The 25,598-nt window shown below is 41.7% G+C and overlaps 2 protein-coding genes across 2 annotated transcripts in view; both read left to right on the top strand.

The window, feature by feature from the left end:
* LOC126856191 (INO80 complex subunit D) overlaps positions 1 to 25,598 on the top strand; it is a 424,295-nt gene that overhangs the window by 275,813 nt on the left and 122,884 nt on the right. The window lies entirely within an intron of this gene.
* The window catches only part of LOC126856199 (homeobox protein homothorax), a 203,176-nt gene that overhangs the window by 141,031 nt on the left and 36,547 nt on the right, over positions 1 to 25,598 (top strand). The window contains exon 7 of the mRNA XM_050604490.1: positions 7,270 to 7,399. Within this exon, the coding sequence (XP_050460447.1) occupies positions 7,270 to 7,399 (130 nt within the window). The remainder of the gene's footprint in view (positions 1 to 7,269; positions 7,400 to 25,598) is intronic.

The raw sequence follows: 25,598 nt of genomic DNA, 5'->3' as shown, positions 1-25,598 counted from the left end.
GGTCTCTTGTTTCTTTGCGCGATGCTCCCTTGATTATTTTTCGCGTAATGAACGTATACATACACATAGTCGGGGCTGGGTGTCACTGTCCGCGCTTAATGCGATTGCAGTTCACGATAAGATGCTGCCTCTCGGCAATCGTTAGCGTCGCTTTCGCCCCGCTCGCTTATCCTACACGCACGAGCTACCCTCGAAGTGCGTGTGCGTGCAAATTTGCTCTCGAACTTATTAAAATCCCTCTTGTCGTGGTCGCTCTATCCTTGACCTTGAACCTTGGCCATTCGAAACGCAAGCTCTTATCTCGCCGATTGCCAATTAGCATCGTTATATCTTAGCGAAACCTGCTGAAAACTTTCAACTTTAATTTTATATTTAGAAAATTCGAAGCGAATGTTTGGGATAAGATAACGCCATATTAATACAGTATCATATATAGCGGTTAGTTGAGCGGTTCGTTGTCTCCGAATGACGGTGAGAAGAACGGATATACATCATCGACATATATATGGAGAGACCGGGAAGAAAAGAGGTATAAGAAACAGCGGGAGATGGAGCGAGAAGAAGAAGAAGAAGAAGAAGCAGGAGGAGGAGGAGGAGGAGGCTGGCGAGGCCGGTCTTATCCCGAGGGAACGGAGGCAACATGGGAAACCAATTAGCCGAGGAACGCCGCCACCGTGCCGTTAGATATGAAGCGGCTTCGATAGTACCCACCCGTCGTCCGGCGCGGGTTGCTGCCGGTTTCAACCGTGTCGTTGCCGATACGTTGCCCGCCGTTATCGCCAGCACCCGCAAACCGTGGACCATCCTTCAGCGGCATTCAACCCCAAGTGGCAAGATCGACGGCGCATGGGAATTAAAATCCTGCCGCCTTCGGTGCCGCCTACCTCGAGATATCGCGTACAATGCGATAGAGAGAATTATCTTACGTTTTTCCCTTTTTTTTTACCCGCCTTTTTTTTATACAATATCATATCGTCACCCAAGCAGATGTGTCTTCTAATAAAATATATGAGAGATGCGATCGTGCGTTTGACAATCATTCGAATCTGGATGCTTAACGCTTCCAACGTTTAGAGCAATTATTTTGAGTTCTTAATCGAATTGAATATTAATGTGCGACGTTGACGCGAATAAAATATTCTTGCGAAAACTATTTAATACATGGCGTTGAATGATTTAACGTGATTTTATCTAGGAATGCACATGGTTGACAAATTGATTTTACATACACAGTATGTGTGTGTGTGTGTGTGTATGTGTGTGTGTGCGTGCTTCATTACTCTTAATTAAATAAATTTTATATATAAAATAGCATAAAATTTTAAAAGGGAGAATAAAAAGCGCGTATTCTTGGATTAATTAATTTCCAAAAATATAAAATGGATCATCTTTGTACACACTTCTTGCCCGGTATCTCATATTATTATCACGTTCTATATATCGAGGATTCGGAGGAGGTTGTTCGTCAGCGCGGATCACCTACGGCGCGCTGCCGGTTTTTCGTAGTCGCGGCGGTTTATTGAGATAGACGATCATTTGGGAGTCTAATTTATACGGCGGTTAAATTAAAATGACTGCGGCGGCGGCGAAACGAGAGAGAAAGAGAGAGAGAGGTGGACGCATCTGCAAATCTCCATCAAGTCCGAGAGAACGGCGGACGAAGGCGAGCGAGATAGTAAGCATGTGAAAGAACGAAAGGCAGGCATTGTATATACAAAGCCGGGAAGTCGAGAGGCTCTTACGTGAAGAGAGGAGGAGGTACAGGGAGTACCTCAAGAGAGAGAAGGGACTATGTCGTGATTAGGGAGGAATGTTGATTAGATCCATCAGCTGGTCGAGTACGGGCCCTTCCTTCTCGCTGGACCTTTTGCCTCTTAAATCTCCCTTTCCCTCGCGCGTCTTTCTGACCTAAACTCGGTTCTGTTCCCGTAGAATTCCTCGTACAGTTCCTGTTCCCGAACTGAATTCATCACACGCACATTCTTCTCTTTGCGATACTCAAAGACTATTCTGTTAAAGAGATTACACATACACACATAGTATAATACTTTTATTATATATAATTTATTATATATTCAGAATATAATAGTATATATAAATTTAATATATATATATATAAAGTAAAAAAAATTAAGTCTGATTATATATAACATTACATATAATTAAAGTTATATATTATACATCTAAACATTATTACATGTATTATTTTATATACATTATAATACATTATAAATGTATTATTTCTACGAGATTTAACTGCGTTGCGATAGAGAAGAAGCATAACGCGTTTTTAACGTTCGAAGCAATGCCAAATATTCGGAAAAATTTGATATCGCAAATATCTCGTCAAATTTTACGCTGGAGTCTAGCGTTTTGATATCTAGGATCGAAACCTGTTTTCGTGGCGAACACGTTTCCGATAACACGCGCCAATAACACGAACCAAAAGCGATGGGTGCAGTAGGAGTCATAAAAGCAACAGCACGAATTTGGGCTTGGTTTTATTGACACAACGCGCCAAATATCCGAATTCCATATTTATGACTGACCGTCTTTCCCTTCCTTAAAGTATCGCTCACTCGTGCATTCATGCCGTGAAAGGAAACGGACGCTGGCCGAAGCTCCAAAACAGGCTGCTGCCTCGGTCTCGTTCTATCTCCCATTTCACCTCAGCCGCCATAAATTTGTTTCGTTTATACGTTTATACGTGTTTTAAAATCATTCGCTGATCAGGTGTACACCTTGTTAAAATTTAAACTCGTGACTATTTAATCGCTCGAATCTTGTGGCTATCATTAGGTCAGCCTTTAAACTCCCACCTACAACACGTTTTTTCTACTCCTTTACTCTATAAGTCCGTTATGCATTATTTATGTCTTTAAATCGAATGTGATCTCTCTTGGCGGAGAGAGAAAATATCTTTCCTGATCCAAGAGATTTGAAGAGATTAGAGATTTTTTATTCGATGTACTAAAGATATTTTTCACTATTTCTAAAGACGAAGATGACGAAGAAGTTATCATTAGACGGTTTTGTAACTGGACAATTTTCCGCTTTTTTTTATTTTGTGGATACTTTAAAAGCGCTCTAAGTCGACGTCGCCTCTTCGGGGCAAATAACCCAGTTACCTTGAGAATTCATCTCGGATACGTCTCGTTTAATTCGTGGCTGGATGGCTGCGATGCCGGCACGATATTCCATTACGAAGGAAATGTAAATATAATTGTAGCGTGCTGACATAACGGTAAGATAATCCGCCAAGCGGAGGCGCTGCCACTGCAATAAATCGTAATTTATGATCCCTATACGCCCGCCGGTATCGCCGAGAAATTCAAGACTACACGGACAGAGACTAGAAGACTTCTGTCTTTCTCTTTCTTTGGAGTTCATCATTCTGTCTTCTTTCACCCGCTTTCTTTCTCTGTCTCCCTCGCGTTCATTTCTGCCCGCTCTCACTCCGCTCTATGGAACGATTAAGAAGTCAGAGACTCTAGATCTGGGTCCAGTAGATGGGCATGCTTACACAATGTGCGGCCTTTCTTCCACAATCTATCCGTCTCTATCTAGTCACTCTGTCGATTTCTCTCCTACTTCGACCCGTTAGTTTTCTTCGTCTTTATCGCGCCTATCCGCCTCGTTTATGTCTTGTTCTCTTAGCCTCCTCTCGAGCGTTCTTGAGTACCAATAAATTAATTGCAGAGATTTACGTATCTCGCCCGTAAACCAGTCAGCGAGACTAATGCCCGGCCTCTAATTACATAATTATATGGCATTATGTTACACCGCGGCCAATTAATACATGCGTACGATAATTTAAAAGCGCGATTTGCGCTTGAGATTCCGCTCCGAAAATGCGATTCATGCTCTAGATCACCGAATATGCGCGTGGTATATGTGACGCACCTGTATGTCGCTTCTCGATCGTAATTTATCGTCCGCCAGGATGGCAGCCGCGAACACGCGCGCCGGCGAATGCTTTATCGCGGATATTAAAAGCGATTCTCGATTCCAATCGCTTTCACTGGCACACAACGATTTTAATGAGGCATTATGCGTTTCACGAGACATTTCCTAACGTAATGACAACTTTAACTATGCCGGAAGTCAAGGCGCAAGCTGATATTGCCTAACGCTATCGCTCGGTCTGCGAGATCGGTTTTTCCTTCTTCCCCCAGATATAGATTTCGCAAATCGTTCTTCCGAGGGGCTTTTTCGATGACTATTGCTTCCTCTCGAGGACGTATTCTCGTGATCTAGAAAAGACATTCTTACTCGACGGGAAGGAAACGTACGTATGAACGAGAGGGGGTGGAATATGAGATGCGGGCAACTGATTTATTTAAGGGGCAAGCCAGACATCCGGTTTGTCGAATTACGCTTTAAGAGTGCCCATAGTAGACGGACTGGCATATATAGACAGAGACGGACGGCGGGACGGACGTGCGAGCGAGCGAGAGGCAACAACGTGGAACGAGAGCGCGTAGCACGTCGACCCGTTAACCCGTTTATCATTGCATCGACACGAGTCACGCGGTGGACCCTACTGGCCACTTAAAAAACGGCGATTCAGCCTTTAGTAGGAAGTGACGTCAGATTTGGAGGTATACCGTAAGCCACATCCATGCGCGACATCAAATCTCTATGATCTACTATTTTTATCAAATGATTGAAATCTACCGAGAGAGAATGAGAGGCGAATTGATGAGCGGGTTCATTTGAGATTTCTTAATAATTAACGTTAATTGCGTGTGGTCATTCCAGAATTTTAAGATAAAATAAGATTTCATAATGCATTCTGTAAAATGATTGAAGATTTATTTTACAAGTTGCTGCAGCGCTTCAAGAACCGCCGCGCTAGACACAATCTAATTCTTCGCGCGAAAGAATCTCATTGAAATAATATTGTTCGGTCAATTATTGTGATAATAAATTTATTTACGATTTGAAGATCATCCGCCTAGTCGACCATGATCCCTCGTTTTACGTTGGGTGCCAGTAGGAAGCGGACCGGCGACGACCGATGCATTATTAATGTTGTCCCCCTTAGTCGTTCGTTACCACTCTCGTGTATTTACTTGCTCGTGCAATCTATAGGCCCTGCAGTCCCTGAACAAATAGTCATTCAAGGATCGTGAGCGATTAGTCAAATCAGAGTGAAGACTTTTGATTTTACCTGTGCCTATTGTGCTCTTGTCTGAGATTTTCTTAGATAAGAAAAAATTTTGAGAGAATTTCTCCTAATAAATTTTTGGCTTTTCACTCAATAATTATTTTAATTGATATAGCAATTCTCTTTTTTGAGATTTTACAGATATTTTTCTTTTTAAAAGACGATAAAAGAGAAATATTTAAAAAAGTACATCTTACAGTAAAAATAGTTTTTTGTTTTTTTTTTTTTTTTATCTCTAAATGGCAATATGCAGTTGTAATAGTTTAACGTGATTGTTTACTTATTATTTCTTACATTTAGTTTCTTAAATATTGTTGCATGTTTGTCCACGTTGACTCGTACAAAGCAGTAAATTCACGTGACATGTCTCCGCGTCAGCAGAGATCTACAGAGTTGACCGTGTAACGATTTCATGCGAGATACGAGAGCAGGCAATCGAAAGAGGGAGCGGGTCGGTACATTATCGCGAAGATGACGCCTATGACAGCATGTGGGAGTAGCTGTCACTCATTGTTGCCTGGCCAGAAGTGATATACCCAGACATTTCGCTTCGTGATATCGAGAGATTCGCCCGCTTCAAATTCTTACCCTTCGACCTCGCGATGGGATCAATAAACTAGCACGTGCGAACATGATTTTTTTTCACGATTCCGATAAAAAGTACGAAAGATTTCTTTCGAACGGATCGCTGTTTTTCGAAAGAACGCGCTGTTTTTCGTCGCGCGCGGACAGAAAAAAAATTCGATGCTTAAAAAATGAAGCCAATGACCCTGAAGATCAGCCGGCCGTACGATCATTATGAGGAATCATTCAATGAATACCCTCTTCGCACGCCTTCATCTCGCGGCTGTAATAACACTTTGAGGCACGTCAATGAGGAGCGGCAAATTGCCTTAGATTGATCTACGATTTGTTGTTCGTATACCATCAAGTAATTCATGGCAAGAAGAGAAAGTTTGCTGAACTCGCAGACATTTCTTTCCTCGCGTTCCATACGGAAAATTCCAACAATGTGCACAGAGACAATACGATAATCTAGAATATTTTCTCCTTCTTTTCACTCTCGTCATTTCTTTGCGAAACTAATCACGTATTTATAGACGGCACTATACATTGCCGTTGATTCCGCGGTGGATCCGTCTCGTTTCTATCCTCTTACAATCTTACAGCGATGGAGATTCTATACGAGTATCATTATCACACGACTACACCTGCGGAATAAACGATGGAATATTTTACGGTGGACATTCGTCGCGCGCTCCCAGCAAATCTGTTGATTCGTAAGTCGTGCGCGTCCCGCTGGGCTATCTTGAGTCATTTAAGTATGCCGGCAGCATTTTCGTGGAGAGATACGTGTGCTCCGTCTTTAATCGAGATCGAAAACAACTCGATGCGCGCGGTTATCAATGGACCATGTATACGGAGCGTCTGTGAGAAAACGCAAAAAATCTCTTTGAAAAGTCCGAAGGTTCGAGCGAAAAAAGTAATTAAAATTAATTATCGATGACGAGACATTCTATTTTACGATACACTATTTTGCAACTTTCATTAATATACGTAAATCGCTTGAATACAGTACTATCGTACTGTTAATTTAACGATCGTGAATGTTATATATTTGCGAAATTAATTATTGCTTTCCTGAACGTGTACTAAAATAATATATATATATTATATAAATGACATTAACGTTGATTCTTTCTTATTTAGAAAATTAAATAAATCATCAATCAGATTGATTATGTTTTCTCGCATGTGATTTTTAGTTGTATATATGTAATGTCTACAATTGAAAGAATATCCAAAGACATCGTGTATGCACGTGCGTATCCAGCGTGAAGACTCGAAAAAATTCCTAACGCATGTTGACGTGACACGCGCTTTACGAGTCAGAAACTTTTTTACTTACACGAAAGAAGACTATTAAATAATACATATAGACACAATAATACAGATATATTATTTCACAGTAAACAGTGATCGATTTTAAGATTGCATATTTTCAAATTCCTGCGACATGTGATGTATAATATTTTTTTTATATGAAAATAAAGGGGAATCGTACACATTAATTTATGATCTTTTTTGCGTTATTACAGAGGCCACCTTCCTCGTCGCTTTCGTATCCCGGCGCGGGTGCTAACGACGATGCGCGTAGTCCCGGAAGTGGCGGTACACCCGGACCTCTTAGCCAGCAAGCGCCAGCCAGCCTGGACTCATCGGACCCCGGTAAGTCGTTACATTATGAGTTAAAAATGCTACAAAGAGTAATAGCATGAGAAACTATAATTTTGCCTCTGCATTATTTAGAATTTAATTAACAATTTAATAACTTTTTAACGGGGAAGTAACGCAGGAGTTTGATAATAAACAATGTCAAGTCTGAAAGTTACGCCGGTTCGTAAATATACGCGCGCATAGCTGACGAACTATAAGAAATTTTTAGATCGATCGGTTGCGACGGATCGATCCGTGGGACCTAAAGTAGGTCTCTTTTATGTCCAAGCACGACTCGCGCGGGTGACGATGGCTGAGGCGGGCTAATGACAATATCACGCGACGAGCAACGAGTTGATGACAATCAAGATGCGCGCGGCCAGCCGGGACCCCACGGGCCTTTTACACGCCCTTCAAATTTTACGAACACGGCCGTCTACACCATCAAACTCGCGGCAATGCCACCGTCGAGGCTAATGAGCAGTCGGTCGCATTGGCGTAGTCACAGAAAATATAGTGAATAATAATTCATCCTCTAATTCCATTGCTTCGACAAATTGAGTTTTTTTCCAAAGCTACATAAATGCAAGAGCATTTTTTTGATAATTGTATTTATAGCTTCGCGTCGCGAAAAGTTATTACATTTTCATGCGGTATACGACGAGATAAGGAATATATTTTTCTATGCATTTTCCGCGATTTATTCGACTGCCTGTTAGAGCGCAATAACAAGAATGTCCGTCAAACAACAAATTCGGTAGCGACGAATGAATCGCGCCAATGGTTAGCGCGACCAGCGGGTTCAGTCAGTTACCGCAGGGTATATACAAGTTCACGACATCATCCCATAAAGATTCATTAAGGTCCGCCGCCGTCACTATATTCGCTCTATCGTGCCAACATTATAGTGCCGCGTGGCGTGCCATTTCGGCCAAGCGTGCACGCACATACACATATGTACACACGGGCGAGAAACAAAACGGTTGATCAATAATAATCATAAACGCGCGCGGGTTATGACGGCCAAGCGAGAGAAGAAGAAACGACCGTCGATAATCGGAGAGAATGAGAGAGAGAATAATGAATGGTAGCTGTCTCGAAATGGTGTCGCGTAATGCTCAAGTTAAGAAGCAGCCGTTGCGTCTCGTCATTGTTGTCGTTGTAATATCCGACGATGCAAATGGAGCGCGTGCAACGACCGCTTTCGTGACGAGATACGAATCTGTTGAGCGAGATTTGTCGCGGAAAAATGTTGACGAGGGCCTCGCGCGAGTTTCTTTCGGTTACGCCACCTCTCTCCATCGTTTTTATTTTAATTCCACTAATCGCTTAGGTGTACAAGTTCGCGGCTCTTACTCTATAAGGTGAATGGCCTAATTGCATATTTTGATCATGCATTGATAATAGGTACGTAAATATAAATGGTTCGAACAGAGATTATTAATGTTTTCGAAAGAAATATCGCTGCTGAGATTCAAAACATATGATTATAGCGCGATCATCAAATTATTATATCATTATTTTACACATCGCTATTCCAAAGAAGAGTTGAATGTAGGGCAATCTTTCTGCTAGCTTCAAATTATAAACTGATATTGGGGTTGAGCCTCGTTCCAAAGTAATGACATCGTCTAATGGAAATGTCGCGTGCCGATGGTATTTACCAACTTTTCTGAACGTTTAATTACAAATTCGCACGAAAATTATCAAGGCAAACGAATAATATTGCCTCACGCGACACGCGTGAGTACCATTGGCTTTCTACGTTGGAAAGTCTTTTGGAGGCAAAACTTTTCTCGTTTCCCCAGCACACGTCGTACATCAGACATTGTTAAGTCATCTTCAGATTTAATAATCGCGAATTGAGCGTGCGTGCGTGTGTCGCGCGCACGAGCTACAGCTAGTTCGTGACCAGATATCAATCTTCGCGTTCGCGCACGCGGGATCTGTCGTGAAAGAGCGTAGAACCCGAGAGTTTCGCACGTGGCTGCTATAGAAAGTGTTGACGCACGCGAGATTGTTGAGAGAGAGAAAGAGAGAAAGAGAGGGAGAGAAAAAAATTGATAGCTCTCCTGCGCAGCGCGACAGGAACATGATAATCCGCAATCGGCGCTTTCACCGACCGCGTGTTTAAAACGTACGTCAGCGAGATGAGATACGCTTGCCGCATGTCGCTTTGTTTTCTTATGCGATTCGACCAGGCTACTTTGATCGAGACGTTCTCGACATTCCTCGGAAAGAAGATCGTTTTTTGTAAAAATAAAAACACGCATCGTGAATTACCTCGGGAATGATGAATATGAACGTGTGTTTTAATTACTCATAAACGATGAAAAGTGCTGAAAGAATTTAATTGACATATATCACTTTATATATATATATATATATATATCATGAGTATATTAACATATACCAGATCCGCGGAAAACCCCATCGAGCTTAGGCAAATCGTTCCTGTCGATATTAATCACTCGTTTGATAAGATCGCACCGGTAACATTTATAATTATCATTTAATGAGATTAATATTATTGAATTATCTCTTGCGCGCGACATGACACTTCCATTTTATCGCGATGTATATACACGCGCGCCGTTTTATTATGTTCTCAAAAATCTCGGATAATTTGCAATGCAATCTATAATGTCGCATCGCGTCGCGTATCTTTTCCCGATCGCGAGTGCGTGAACGTGTACGTCATTACGCGAAAGCACGTCCGCGAGTTTCGAGAAACGAGAAAGCCAATGCACGAGCATCGAATGCATTAACGAGCGATTAAATACTTAAATACTTACTCGTCGCTTCGCATAAAGGTGCTCCGATATATCGCTAAATAATTTTACGAATCCATTTATCTTTCCATGAACATGACAATGCTATTGTTTCTTCAATTTCCAAGCTATTACACCTTTCTTCAGATATATTATTTATATATGTTAATTAATATAACAATAATTAATTAAATTAAAAGTAAAAAGGTGAAAAATCAGCAATTTTACCCATTTATCATAAAATTCGTAAATTTTTTATAATCAAAAAGTAAATTGAAATCAATTGTTTAAGTATTAAATAAGAATATTGGTGGATTATTATTCATTTAATACGCGCAAGGTTTTCCGACTATATGAACGATCCTATAAGTCGGTTAGGTTGTTTCACTCCGGCGAGTATTGACGCAGTAAACTTACTTATTCGTACAACTCGAGTTACTCATATTTAATGTCGAGATACTATCGACGCATCCGGGGTTGTCACGTCGAGGAGTATTTGCTCGGTTCGCTTTCCTTTTTCCTTTTCTGTCTATCCACGGTCCTTTCCCTCTCATCATGGGCCCTCATTAACGTACCAGCTTGTTTGCCGCGAGATATCATCGTCAACGTCCGTTTTTCGGTCGCCTCCTGCGCTGCGATAGACCGGCGACGACGTCGTCGACGGACCTAATTTGTATTCCATCACTCGTTAAACGATAACCTTGTGGTAGTTTGCCGCGTTGTTTGGGCAAACGTTTTCCTTCCAAACTCCTCCTTCTTCGTCTGGGAAATTGCCCACCCTAGTGGCAGTTATTTCGACGAAACTACATAGCATGTCGATAAGATTCCTGAATCAGTCTCGGAAATACTGCCTGGAGAAAGTTTACGAGTTCGATCTGTAACCTGCTAGCGCTACATTGAATATCGCTCGAGGGAAGGAGGGGTCAGGAGGGGTCAGGAGGGAGATACATTTATCGTATCTATTTCCGAGATCAGCGCGCGCGTCGCGTATACAATCAAAAAATCAAAGTACGAGCGATAAACGCTTTGACACTCGTTTTTTAAACGTTCATCGACACTTCACGACATTTGTGTCGCTTCGTTCGTCCAGCGAGACTTTCATCGAGGGCTATTCGATGGAGATGTCACGTGGCGTCAGTGCCCGGAATATTTTCCAGGACGCGGCTGGAAACGCCGCGCTGACACGTGGGAAGAGCACGCGGCTCGGGCATTAACATATCGTGTCGCAATCGCTCGCGGATATAAACTCGTTCACCTCCTCGCGGTGGTTATAAAAGATTCTATCTCCACCCGGCTGACCGATCGCGCGATACACAATCTCGCGAGCAACTATGCGTCACGTGCGCTACTTACGAGGTAAACATACCGCATATACGCGGCCATCTCGTCAAATTTAATATCCTGCACTTTAATTCTTCGCAAACGAACGAACGTTAATTCTCTCATCAGCTCTCGCCGACTAAATACGCGCTCTGCTACCTCGTAGTCTCGAAAGGTGCGGCAATAATGTTTCATGTGCTACTACGCACGATACTTATCTATCTCGTTTCTTTTTTATTTTTGCATTAATCGTATCGCGCTCGGCGATCATAAACGCGCGAGTACACAATGCGATCGTTAAACATACTTTATATAGATGATGATAGCCAGCCTTTTTAGACCTATCTACTATCTAATCTGCATTTTTGCAACACGTGTTTTCAAATGCTTTTAGATAGCGATATATGTTTAAATATCAATGAGATATGAAATTTGAATTTGTGTAATTATTTATTTTAATATATTAAATTCGAATCGCAAAATAAATTGCTACTATAAAAACAGTTTTTGTCGATGCCTACACATTATATGAGGAGATAATTTACTTTTACTTGATCATACGACAAGATATGCTACTTCCAGACTGCAACGTCATTTTCAGGAGACTTCGTTAGGTTAATAGAGCACCATCGATTAACATCTCACCTCGGACACAATGACTATCTCTGAAACAATCTCGAGCCCGTATCGATCATTCTATCTTTGAAATACGCATTATCGCTCGAGCGACGAGCACAAACAGAAAAAGAATCTCCCGCGTCTCACGCCTTTTTTCATTCTTCGTATTCGGACACTTTCGAGCAGATTGGGTCTTTCGATTCGACTGGAACGAGTTCTGTCAACCGATGCCTGTCCCTTCGTAACAACAACCTTCGACGTTCGACTTTTCGTGCCTCTCGAGAGCTCCTTAATCGACGGTTCGTCTCCATCGTCTCGACTTTTTCTCGCCTCACGATTGTACTCTCTTACCTCCTCATGCACGAAAAGGAAGAGTGCGATGCGTGAGAAAAGGAGAAATAGTTAGATATTCTCCGCTTTCTGACAACTATCGGGTTGTACGTTGGTCGACGAAGAAAGAAGCAGAATGACGATAGGGACTGACAACCGAGACGGAGAGAGGTGGGAAGGGGAAAGGGTGAGTGTGTTAAAGCGTGTACGGCGACCAAAGATCACGAGGAATTCCTGGAAATCGGCTTATATGAAGGAGAAAGAGAAGGGAGGAATGTCGACGGAGGGAGATACAAGTAATGAGGTTGATTCTCTGTTTTCTGTGTTTTCAACGGACGGCGGTATCGTTCGGTTATCGGACCGTGGCTTTTTTTTTTTTCTCGTTTCGTCCCCTTCTACGTAGGAGCCGCGCTCCTCTCTTGCACTGTTCCCGCGTCTTTCCCTCTCTCTCTCTCTCTCTCTCTCTCTCTCTCTTTTTTTTTCTCACGGTATAATGAGGCCTTCATGTCGTGAACTTCTGCGCTTGTACCCCCTTTTTTTTCTCGAGAACGAGTCTCGGCCCTACGTAAAACGTCGAACATTGGCCGGCCTTTCCATTGCTCTGCTGGAAACTTTCGCTTTTTTTCTGTGATGCTAGATATAAATATGAAAAGGTTTTTTTTTTTTTTTTTATAGAGTTTACATATATATACGTTATACTATATACGTTATTTTAGAAATAAAATGATGAGATTTAAATACATACTAACGATTACATTGTTGCATTCCTCAGATCGTAAATCGAACGATTTAATAGCCCGTTGCGAATTGAAAATATCCGAGACGCGACTGCAGAAATTGGCGTAACACACCTTATTATTATCGAAACCGCAGTGGCGAGAAGTTCTCGTGCACGCGCGAACGCGGATGATCGATAGCGCGCAGATGGCACCAGGAAGCGATTAAATTATGAAATGTGTACATTCGTGCAATGATACCGTTCGCGCCTGCAACGATACGCTGTGTACAAAGTTTATGAGACGGCGATCGGGGAGAGAAGCCGGACACCGCGACATCGAAGTTAATTGGCATGTTAATGAATAATAAACTCGCGTCACATTGGCGCGCGCGCGCGTGGAATATCGATGGCTCTCGGGACGGCTCGATAGCTGGACGTGACAGCGCAAAGCTGCGCTCTCTCATTAATATCATTGTTTACTATGTCTGTCTCTCTAATCTCCGTGATTTTTGCACTTGCGCAACCGCGCGTCTCCATCGGACGGGTGACTCGTCAGAGTTCATTGATTTGAGCAGCGCTCGCGCTGTCCTTTATCTTCTTCCTCGGTCGATTCTCGGTAGTAGCGCTTTTTGCCGGTCCGAGATAAAAGATTTCCTTATTAGTCTCATCCGATAGGCGGGAAACCCACGTCAGCGAGCCACAACTGCCATGCATGCGCCATAAATTGGAAAGAGACGCTCGCCATCTGGCCGGTTGAGATTCCATTCTTTGAGTAAATGGATAATGATAAAGTCACGCGTCTCTTTCGGACTTGACAGAGATTCGAAGGCTATGTATCAGAGAGAAATTTCATCGTTCAAAGGAAGATAACAGTTTCTAGTGAAAACCGAAGCATCCGTGTTTGTTAAACTTTTTGCGCAATTGATTAATTAGACTATAGATAATGTTTAATGCATATTGCGCGTGTGTTACAGCGGGTTCTACTCTTTGTATTATTTTTCAATGTATTGCGTGTAGTAGAGTCAGAGTATGTAAAAATGATTGTAGCAATAATTAACAAAAATGAATACACGCGGTAATATTTATCGGCCAAAAGCAAATTTCAGGATATTTATCTCTCTATCTCATTTCATCGGCATCCTAATAAACGTCGGTATATTCCGGGTGATTTAAAAATAGTCGTAAATTTGATCCTCTCTGGCGCGTTTTGCCTGTATCTCTCGGGCGCGCGACCGCTACGCGCGGCCCACAGAAAAATCAATTAAACGGCTTATGTGAAATATCGGCGCAATTACAATGGCACGATTGCCAAATCTAGTCGGGCTATCGATGGGCCGCATTATCAAACGTTCCCGCTCGGCTGTGTCGATTTCAGTCGCAATCCTCTCTCGCGCACCGTCAGCCGCTTTTCATCGAGCGTGCGGATTTTTATTACGCGATTCGGAGGCGTATTACCGCGCTCGATGAAGCGTGCACGGATCCGGGGAAACGCACGCGAGATCCTTTTCCACCGAGGCGAACCAGAAGCGATTGCAAAACTGGTGATCGATAACACGTTTTGCGATCGACAGATACGTGCTTTGGAATGTTGCGTAACGTCGCGAAATACGCGGATGAAAATCGCATGGAAATGTTTTGTCGCGAGCCTTTTTCAACAATTCGTAATGAGAAATTTTCAGATATGCGCAAAAAGAAGTTTACGTACAGTACAAATTATTCAGAAAGTTATCAAAATTTTAAAATGATGCGCGAACGGAGATAGAATATTAGAATTTACTATATATTTAACAAAATGATGATGCATTAAATTACAGTCTGCGATACAGCGATCGCGCGATGACACTCCTGCACATTGATCCGTTTTATCGCGTTACTCGCGCGGATGTTTCGATTTTTTCGCGAAGCCATTCGTCAGTCGTTTATCGCTTCACCGGAAATCTTGTAACTTTAACACAACATTAATTACACTTTGTAGCGTCCGAGATATGTACATCGAGCGCGAGGCTTATCTTTTCTCACGATGCAGTCACATACGCCGTGGTTCGCTGGCACCGGTTTACCTCTTTTTTCCGTCCTCTGGAACCTCCGGGGTGTTGACGAGTCGATCGTAAATTTTCTGCTTGTCGAGGCGGTGCACGCTCCATCCTGCTCTTTCTTTTATTGACGTTTCATCATTCTACATCGTTTTCTGCATTGCGTCATGTAAAGTCGATACTCGCGATGAGAAACTAGTGACAGTATTTCGTCAGTTGCGATCAATATGGAAAAAATGTTAGAAATCCATTTTTCTCTAAATAGAACGAAATACGACAGATGCGCCTATCGGATATTGTCTATCAAAATTTCGAATTGTATCGAGTATAAAATTTTTATCTAAATATCTTCTACATTTGCAAAGGATGATATTTATGTAAAGTATTCTGGTTAATCTTGTTTAATAAAAATAAATCGAAAAACTAAAATTTGAGTTACTTTTGTTAAGGAATAGTTTGATTAAGCGTAACATTTTAATTCGCGCTCATTTATTTATTTATGCGTTCGTCGAGGAAATGGATGCTTCTTATCGAGATCGTTGCATGTCTCGGAGGACGCAATCGGAGGACGCGGTATCGGGTCAGAGAAGGGAGCCGCTTATGCGTCAAAAATACAAGCTCGTCGAGAGTGTTATAATGAATAATGCGAGTTGCGCGCCCGTCACACACACTCTCGCAAAAATCAGCTTTCCACCGATACTGTATCGGCGAAGGAGGTGGAGATTGCGGCAGTAGAAGGCGCGGAGCAAGGGTTGCAGCCGGTTCATTGCATGCAGTAAATTTCCTTCGGATGGTAGCAGCGTATGTGCCCATCACGCGAGACTATGTACGGTAAATAAAGGAAATACGACGGCATTCCTGTTTTTCGAGTAGGAAGCGAGGAAGAGAAGTGCCAGGATCGATGGGATCAACGTTTCTTTCTCTCTTTGATTCGATCCTTGTAGAATTTTCATCATATGATTTCTCTCTTTAATTCGGAATTGATTCAATGATATTATTGTGCAAACGAGATACAATCTCGTGTCAACAGCGGACGGATGCAATTGCATATAATTTTACACATCGTCGCGGTTGAGCACCTCTGACTGACAGCTGTTTCGAGCACATAAGATAACCTAAACCAGCCTGGGCTATCCCTAGTAGTCGGCTCGCGTGCGTATTGATGTAGTTTGTATTTTTTAAGTCTCTCGTCATGCCCAAATGGTTCGGCCGCCACGCCGAGGCTCATTTGATTGTCTTCTGGGAAGCACTGAGATTTTTTTCCTTCCTGTCAGCCGGTTAGTAGATCACGAATTACCGCGAAGTCTGCCACGAAGGCCAATCAGCGATGCACTCTAGCGATTCTTTCGATTCTTCGAATAATCTCTATTGTGCAAGCGATACGAAAGAAAGCTTTTCGGTTAAATTGATACTCATGCGATTATCCCGAATTATTATCTGTGGTATTGCGGTATTTCTGCAAATTTTTCAAAAAAACATTTGTCCCTAAAAAAAGGATATTTTTACAATAATCATGCAATACAAAGGTGCGAGTTTTAACAAAGAAATATAATTATTATTTTTAATAAAAAAAAAAGAAAAATAAGAAAGAATATATTAAAATGCAACCGTCTAAGCATAAACAATTCATTTCTATCTTTGATAAATATTTCATGTCGAGAAATAACGAATCGGCGTTAATACATAACTACTTCTGTACTACCGCGGTAGTCCTAAACACATTGTAACGACATGGCCCGTAAAAATTTAACGAGCGTCGAAATCTAAAAGTCGAAGATTAACGTTATCGAGAGCCGCAGACACGCGACCTTCGTTCTCTTTCGTCACCTGATTATTTGCCACCTTTCCTGTTAATTTCACGATGCACGAATTGCGATATGGAGATTTATGTGACGCGAGAGCGACCGCGATTTCGTCGGTTTCGGGTCGCGCGGACTCAGTTCGTCTCGTCTCGCCTCGCCTCGCCTCGCCACGACGACGCTCGTAAATCGCTTTGGTTCCCTCGAGGGGGAACCTCACGTGACGCCTCGTCGAAGCGTATTCTTCTCGACTTTATGCCCGCGGTGGCAGTAAAATCTTATCCTTACGAGACACTCTTCCGCGCCGAGGACTAACGGGCACGACTCCCGTCGTTTGGCGCCCAAGGACCAGAGTCGTGGAAGAATATGTTCTTGTTGGATGAGATAGCATCGCGTGGTACCGTATGGCGCGTAAAACGCGTCGTTCCCGTGTCACTTAAGGCCATAATACGCTTTAGCGCGAAGAAGCACGCTTAGTCGACGACGACGCCGCAATGCTCCGACAAGGAATTCGGCCAGGGTCGCTCTTTTCCGATTACTCTTGTTTGAGAATAAATACGAGACTCCTGCGCGGATGCACTCGCGTCATCAGTTGCAATGAAAATAAACTCGACTGTTCGATGAAGTAAAAATACAAGTATTTTTCCCATTTGTCTGATATATTTGAACAAATAATGCTATCTCGACAAGATATTCATCTATTATGCTTTTTTTCGAGATGTTAACTTGTGGAAAATAAATTGCAATTTTTTTTGTGTTCGAGTCGAATTGTATCTTTCTCGTCCGAAGTTGCCAAACTCGAATGTACGCTGAAAAACGCTGAATCAAAAAATTGCTCGGTTGTTCGATTTGCTCTGCACTACGGAAAATTGCGATGAAGTCGTATCCGAACGGCTAAGTAAGCAATGAAGCGACTAGAATTTCGGCTAGCAATGCACAAGAGGAAGCACTCTCCTTGACCGCAAACGTCGTTTCGTTCTACAGAGTTTGAGAGCCGTGTAAGCTTTTCCGCGAGGATTCATCCCCCGATGGAGCACGAATTTCCCCGCGACGGCCACCTCCTTCGCCGTTGCTCTTTTTCTACCTCCCTCGTCTCCCAGCTTTCCGACGAGCGCTTTCCTATCTGTACTTCCATCTTCTCTCTGCATTCCTTGGGGTATTACACGCCCCAGCGTGTACCACGTATCTTTCCCCTCGGCTGGTGAGGAATCGACTCGCTCGAGCTAGCGGTCGCTGTTGCTTCCTTGCCAGTCCTCCCACAGTTTTCTACGTCGCGTAGATGGGCGAGCGAACTCGTTCAAATCCCGATGCGGCCCCAAGAACAGCGCAAACCCATTACGGATTCATCGTGCGCCATTAGCTAATTCTTCCCTTGCTCCTAACGTCTTCCTTTCCGCGTACCCTTTTACCGCTCATCGCGCTCGTCTTCGGCTCCTTCTCTCTGTCTCTCTCTTGCTTCGCTCCTCTTCTCTCCTCTCCTTTTTCTCATCCTATTTCGTGTACTCCCATCAGACCCTTCAGCCAGCTTTCAGACTCTTGTACACCCTTTCTAGGTACTCGGTTTCGCATTTCGCGCAAATGTTTTTGCCGCGTTGTAAATGACGATGCAATCTCGATCATCGGTCTTCACAATTTGAGAATTCCAAAATTTTTTAAATTATTTGGATAGCGACAGAAAAAAAATAAATTACAGATCAGTCGAGGGATTTCTTGTAATTTCGAAACGATCTCTAGCGCTCGTCCTGCCGGATGCGGAAACTGGGATACTCTACGTTTTGGAGGGTTCTCGATACGATCGAGAGCACACTCGATTTTCCGTGGAGCATACCACAGTGTCGGCTAAAATGTATGTGGTAGCCGAGGGAAAGAGAAAAAGAGAGAGAGAGAGAGAGAGAGAGAGAGAGAGAGAGAGAGAGAGAGAGGGATAGACGGACGGCGAGATCAGTGAGGGGGTAGCAGGCGAAAGCAAGAGGAGGATGCTAGAGGAGAAGCTGGAAGAGGAGAGGACAATCCCGTGCGCGCACGATGGAACGAAAATGCAGTCACCCGGAATAAACGAGGAGGAGACCCGAAGTTGTTGGTCGAAGTTCAGCCGGAGGGGTGTGGGAATGAGTTTGCGTCGTGGCGGTGATGAAACTTTGCCGTGACGAGAAAGAGGGGTTGTCACGCCGTTCGCCTCTAAAGCCACCCTATCCACCCGCGCGAAGCGCGGTGGTAACACACCCCCGTCCCCTTCGTGCCAGCCATTGTTCCTTCACGCGCGACGTACTGGCTTTAAATGCGCGGCTTTCGTATTCTTCTTGTGTCCTCCTTCACAGAAGCGGCGCGAGAGACGAGCGTTTTCCGACCACTTGTGCGATTACCTTTGTCTTGGCGTCGAATCGAGAATCCGCGGAATGACATTCTTTCGCAAATATAATCGTACAATTTTCCCTAATAAATTACTTTTTTAATATTAAATGTATTTTTTAAATATAAAACAGGCAATCTACGATTCTATTTTATAATTTTTCAAATGAAAATACTTTCAAAAGTTATTTTAATAATTTTGAAATAGCGATGATATTATATATAGCGCGTAGATTTAACTTTGTGTATTCAAGATTGGGTCGCAGGTCAAAAATACAGACAACGTATTTTTTTGGCCGCGATTTTTAACGAGAAGACGCGCCGCGCCACAACACCGGTCGCGTTCGCGGCACGAACGGGTTTACGGCGGACCACACATCGCGGTCTACGAGGATAAGAAACACATCATCCTGCGACCCCGTCGCAGATATAAAGACGAGCGTGACATATTTTTGCGATGCCCGAGCGAGACGCGCGAGCGCGCGTTCATGAGCGCGGGATACGCGCTCTACGAGCTTCTAAATATAGAGCGTGACTCACGGCGCGACGTGTAGGAGGAAAGAGGGGTGGAGGAGGCGACGGGAAGACGAGGGAAGAGACGTGCAAAAATACAGCGGCGAAGAAAGAGAGAGAGAGAGAGAGAGAGTGTGTGTGTCGTCCCTGTGCGTCGGAACTCGTGCGCGCCGCGTGTAACCTCGGCGCTTTTACACGCTAACCGTCCACTTTCATGCACGTTCGTATAAACATCTGACTTAACCGCGCAGCCTCTTATCCGCGATATTTCGCGCAATCAAAGAGCTCCCAGAACTCTCTCCTGTAAATCTCTGTCTAGTATCTCTATGCGGTTTTCACGCGAATTCATTCCAGTAGAATGTCAATTTTTTTGAAAAAAAAAATGATATTTTTGTTGTCAAACTACCATAATAAAACTACCATAAATTTCGCGTATCTCTGTTTTTCTCAAAATAAAAAGCATACGACCAATCTTGTTTTCGACTTCAATATCTCACATACACACACACACACACACACACACACACACACACACACAGAGCAACGATGAGAATAAAATAAAAAAAATAACGTTTCCATTAAATTTTTGAATCGATCAAATTCCTTTTTCGGTGAACCAAAAAAAATGTAGTGTAGAAAAGCGAAAAAAACGAGACGAAGGTCCGCGAACAACGATGAGAGCCGGCGGTCTTTTTTCGCCTTCGTCGCTGCCGAACAGACTTCATTCTTAGTTTACAAGCGTGTGGTCTACAAAGAGGTTGCCACGTTGTTAAAATAACCGCAGAGCCCGAGACCCACGGCTCACGAAGGCGTATGCTCGCTCGTTGAGCGAGTGTGCGTGATTTCGCTTCGTGCACGAGCGGAGGCGCTTACGCACGCACGAGCGTATGTGGCATGTGTTGCATCGCAACGGAGGAAAGCTGGCGCGGGCAAGGCCTCGAATGGGAGATGCCTCTTTACTTTGTGACAACGTCAGAGTCGGCGGTCAACCTTCCAGCCTCTCGTTGAGGAAGGCATTTTCACGAGTCGTAAAATTCGCGAATGCTGGAATATCTCGGAACTCGTCGCCGGCTAGAACTTACCGCGACTCTAATCAGCCATGTCGTAGGCAAAAACATCGTTTTCCAGATTTTTCTGTTTGAGATGCACAATGTGTACAAATAAGTCTTTTCTACATTTATATCTCTGCTCGCTCATGCTGTGAAAATTTTTACAAAACTTTTTTTTTTCAAAACTTTTTTGGATTGAAAATATTTGGATGGAATTGCAGTTAAAACGACGCTAATCGAATTAGCGAATGAGCTATTGCGCACGCTATGATGTCTAAAATACCGCTTTTAGTACAGTGTCTTTTTCTGGAACAGTTGGCGTAACATCTTGCACGAGTGTTTTGGTTTTTTTACTCAATCGAAGCGAGAACCACTGCGACCACCACCGCTGCGGCGATGGCGGTGGAGCGGTAACGTAAGAAACTTTTCGAAAACCACAAAGTACGGCCGTAAAGGAGGGCCGCGTGCGCGCACGTCACGCGTTTTACGGAGGACTCGAGGAGCACGCGAGTGAAAAAGACGCCCCCCGGATTCTCACGAGATCGCGAGGGAGGAGGACGAAGATACGGGGAATCACCGCAACCCGAGAGCCTCGGCAACGTGGTCTGACATTTTTTGTCGGCTGGTCCCTCGTCGACTTTCGTCGTCCTCGACGTGACTTTTATTGCGTGTACGGCGTAAACGCGGCCCCGTCAAGAGGAACGCAGGAAGGAACGTGGCTTTATCTCGTTAAAGCCCCACGGTTAAATTCGAACAGCGTAACTTAACGAGTCGATACGCCATCTGGACTACCGTTTTATCAGAGGAAGTCTCCGTACGTGTCTTCCACTGTTTTTGAGATCAACTATTCACTCATTGCATCATTCGAGATGCTATATAATAATGGAATGTGCATTAAAGATATTAATATGAAAAAAGAGCAATTACATATACTAATTAATGGGATAGAGAGCGAATTTCATAAGTAAGCAACAGAATATTTTTTTAGAGCACAATAGTTTGTAATTTAGTTTGATATCGAAAACGGCAAAGATTGTTATCGAGTGCGACGCGAATGAAAAAAAGCGTCCAATCGATTATTCGTTACAAAGTGGAGTTACCGCGAACGAAGAGGTAGGCGAGGCTCCGCACAAGAGGGGAGGGGATGTGCCCCTAAATTCGGTAATAATGAAACTCACCGATGTGTATGATTGAAAACGCGGGGCGTCGACGAAATAACCTGTAGACTAGGGGAAAATAGCGGCTACCGCGGCGCGAAGGGGGTGTATGTCGGCGTTATGCTCGAGACACACCATTACGCTCGATTACATCACACGGCGAAATCGTTCGGCCGGTATTCTCTTTTTTTGTTGCGTGGCCCCACACCCTAATAAAATATAATTACAACCGATAATATCCTGTGCTAGTTAGCTGTACTTTCTTCATCGCGTCGGCGAAACTGACCGCCATAAGTCAGAATAGCACCGTAAAATTACCGTTCGCTGTAAGAGTCGCGGTATCGAATATCGCGCAGGCGAGCCAAAGTTAAACGGCGAGATATTTTTTCCGCGCAAAAAATTTTCTTTATCACGAAAATAGCTCTCGGACATTGGCCTTTTCGCCTTGCATCTCGTTAGCTCTCGTGTTTATGATATTGCGAGTCGAAGTAGGTCGCGAAGATATCGCGAACAAATGTCATTCGTAAACTGAAGCGCATGCGGCCAGTTATCAAAGTCATGTATTATATTATCTACTAGTCACACACACATACACACACATACACACACACACACACCTGTACATGTAATATTTTATTTATCCGGTATGGCGTTACAAAAAGATCTTTGTTACGGCTCGTTACCTTCAATCAGATCGCGAGAGGTCGAGCAGATCTATTCGATCGTTAAATAATCTTTTTCGCGTAAACTAAGCACACGAGCATTATCTAGCTGAAAACCGTCGAGGCTAATCTGTGTGAGAGATTTGTTAATTAATAAAGGCGTCTCCGTTAATGCGTGGCAACGCAGAATTTGAGACGTATCGCGTTACATAGGACAATTTAATCGATCCTAATCCACAATTATTAGCCGGAGAATTGCATGGGAGAGACCTGTAATTTGAGTAGCTAACGACATCTTGTCGAATAAATGCGTATGATTCTTAAGTTTTCGTATTATGTATAACGTTGCAGTTTCGTACAATTAGATAGATTTTTTAATTTTTATTTATTTATTTATTAAATCCACTCTTAAAAAGGACATGTTAAATCGAATACTCGCAAGTATTGCTTTTTTTCCTCGATGTTCATTGATTATCTCAATACTATTATTTTATATCTATTTTATATTTATTTTAATAAAAGCCTGTCACGATTGCGTATTTGACAATTCAAATAAGTATATGTGTATAATTTTGATTTAATTGATTTTGAAGAAACTGATAATTATACATATTTTATAAATATTTTATTTTTTATTTTTTATACATTATTTTATTTTTTTTTCATATTATATATATATTTATATTATTATTTACACAATATTTTTAACATAAAATATATATTACAACATATTATAATATTTAATGTTATTGTAATTTATTTTTTTAAATTTTTCTGAGACTAAATTTAAGTTGGACATTATTATTGTGTATTGTAATTTTATTTCTAATTTTTCTTTAATGCCTAACAATCTCTATAACCCTAACAATCTTACTTGCTGATTGAATCAGCAGAAATTCATGATTTGAAGATCCCTAATCGCGTGCCCTAACCGCGTGCCTTATTCGCGTGCTCTAATAAAACGCACCGTAGGTTGCTTCCGTTGGGCCAGTTGGACCTACCTTTCGTTGATCCTGGCCATATTCAGTCTGGCTACATCTAGCCAGAGATGTAACTTCGACCCCCATCAGAGGTCGATGAAGGAAAAAAATTCCTTTCGTTGCCGGCTAATTATTGTCGCCGGGACACATGAGCATAATTTTATGCTCGTTTATGACACGATGTGTTATGATATGTTTGTCACGCATCGCTTTAATATAACTTTACTTTAATCAATCTAATGCCAAGTCATCAATCAAATTTAATAATTGATTGAAGTAACAATGTTTAATTTTAATAAAATTAAATTAAATAAAATTATAAAAATATATAAAATAAAATTAATAAATAATATAGGATTTTTTATATAGGTAATTTATGTTAAAATAAAATGAATAAAGCGCGTAGCGTATCCTATATTATTTTTCCTATATTATCGCGTATACTATATTAATTTTATTTTATATATTTTTATAATTTTATTTAATTTTATTTTATTAAAATTAAACATTGTTACCTCAATCAATTAAATCGTCAAATTATCCATGTGACACAACAAAAGTTTTATTCATTTTATTTATTTATATGTATTTTATATATTTCTATAATTTTATTTAATTTTATTTTATTAAAATTAAACATTGTTACTTCAATCAATTAAATATTATCGTCAAATTATCCATGTGACACATAAATGTTTTATTAATTTTATTTTAATATAAATTACATATTATTATAAATATTATTATAGTAAAACGATGCATGACAAAATTGTCAAAGTTTTTATTGATATGATAATAAAGATGGATGGGCTATGAAAAATATTCTATATTTTTTTCAATTTTTTGTTTTAATTTATATTTTAAATTATGTTTCTAATATGTTTTAAAGTATATTTAAAAAGTCTATTTGATTTCATCTATTCTAGCCCATCCATTTTGAGATAACGGATCTATTTACAATCTACAATCTACATTTGCATCTACAATATCTACGGATCCGTCACCTCAAAGTAAAATAAAATTTATCACTCACCGGCACTGATGCGCAACAGCGGAGATTTGGTCTTGAGGCTACGTTGTCTGCAACACAAATATAAAATCCAAATTATAGCAACGTTTAAAATAAGTAATATAAAAATTATTATTGTACGCATCAAATTTTATATCCGATGCGTATAATAATAAGAAGGTATATAAATATGGAATAATTTAAAAAAGAAAACTATTTTTTTTTTAATAAAAACTTTTATAGTACGAGTTTCTCTTGTTTAAACTATTCAAACAATGATCGAATCGAATTAATGCATGTACGGGATTTATAATAATTAATATAAAAATAATAATACTCACCCTTGGGTTGCTCCGCCGGTGCAGGATGCCTCTCCTAGGCCTCCTCCTCCTCTCAGGTTGATTCACACGCGCGATACTTTAAACGGCACTCCCGCACTTTTATTAAAAGATACTACCGCACTTGTACGCGCGATACTTTGAACGACACTCCCGCACTTTCAAACTTCGGCACGATCAAACTCCGTTTCACGCGAGAATCATACTACGACTACGAGAATCATACTACGTACTTTGCTGCTCGAGCGTTGCTGTATGAATGATAACAAGGATAACAAGCTAAGTCGTAAGACCTTAACAATAGCGCGCTAATGTTTACATCGTCAAGGCTGAATACAATGTTATTGTTTTCGCGGCCGAAAATATGTTGCGTACTATGACGTATATACGGTGTCGAATTAAATAGTAGAATTAAATAATATAGAAATATTTTAAATTATAGATTAATTATTTAATAAACGATTAATATATCAGCTTATTATCATTATTCGAACCTGTGATTTGGCTATTTTGTTACGCGTTCTCTAGCCGAATCATATTTAAATTGTCGAAAAATTAAACGATA

Source organism: Cataglyphis hispanica, chromosome 18, assembly GCF_021464435.1.
Source record: "Cataglyphis hispanica isolate Lineage 1 chromosome 18, ULB_Chis1_1.0, whole genome shotgun sequence".
Lineage (NCBI taxonomy): Eukaryota > Metazoa > Arthropoda > Insecta > Hymenoptera > Formicidae > Cataglyphis > Cataglyphis hispanica.
The sequence above is the reverse complement of the archived record's forward strand: the minus strand, read 5'-3'. Positions and strand labels throughout refer to the sequence as shown.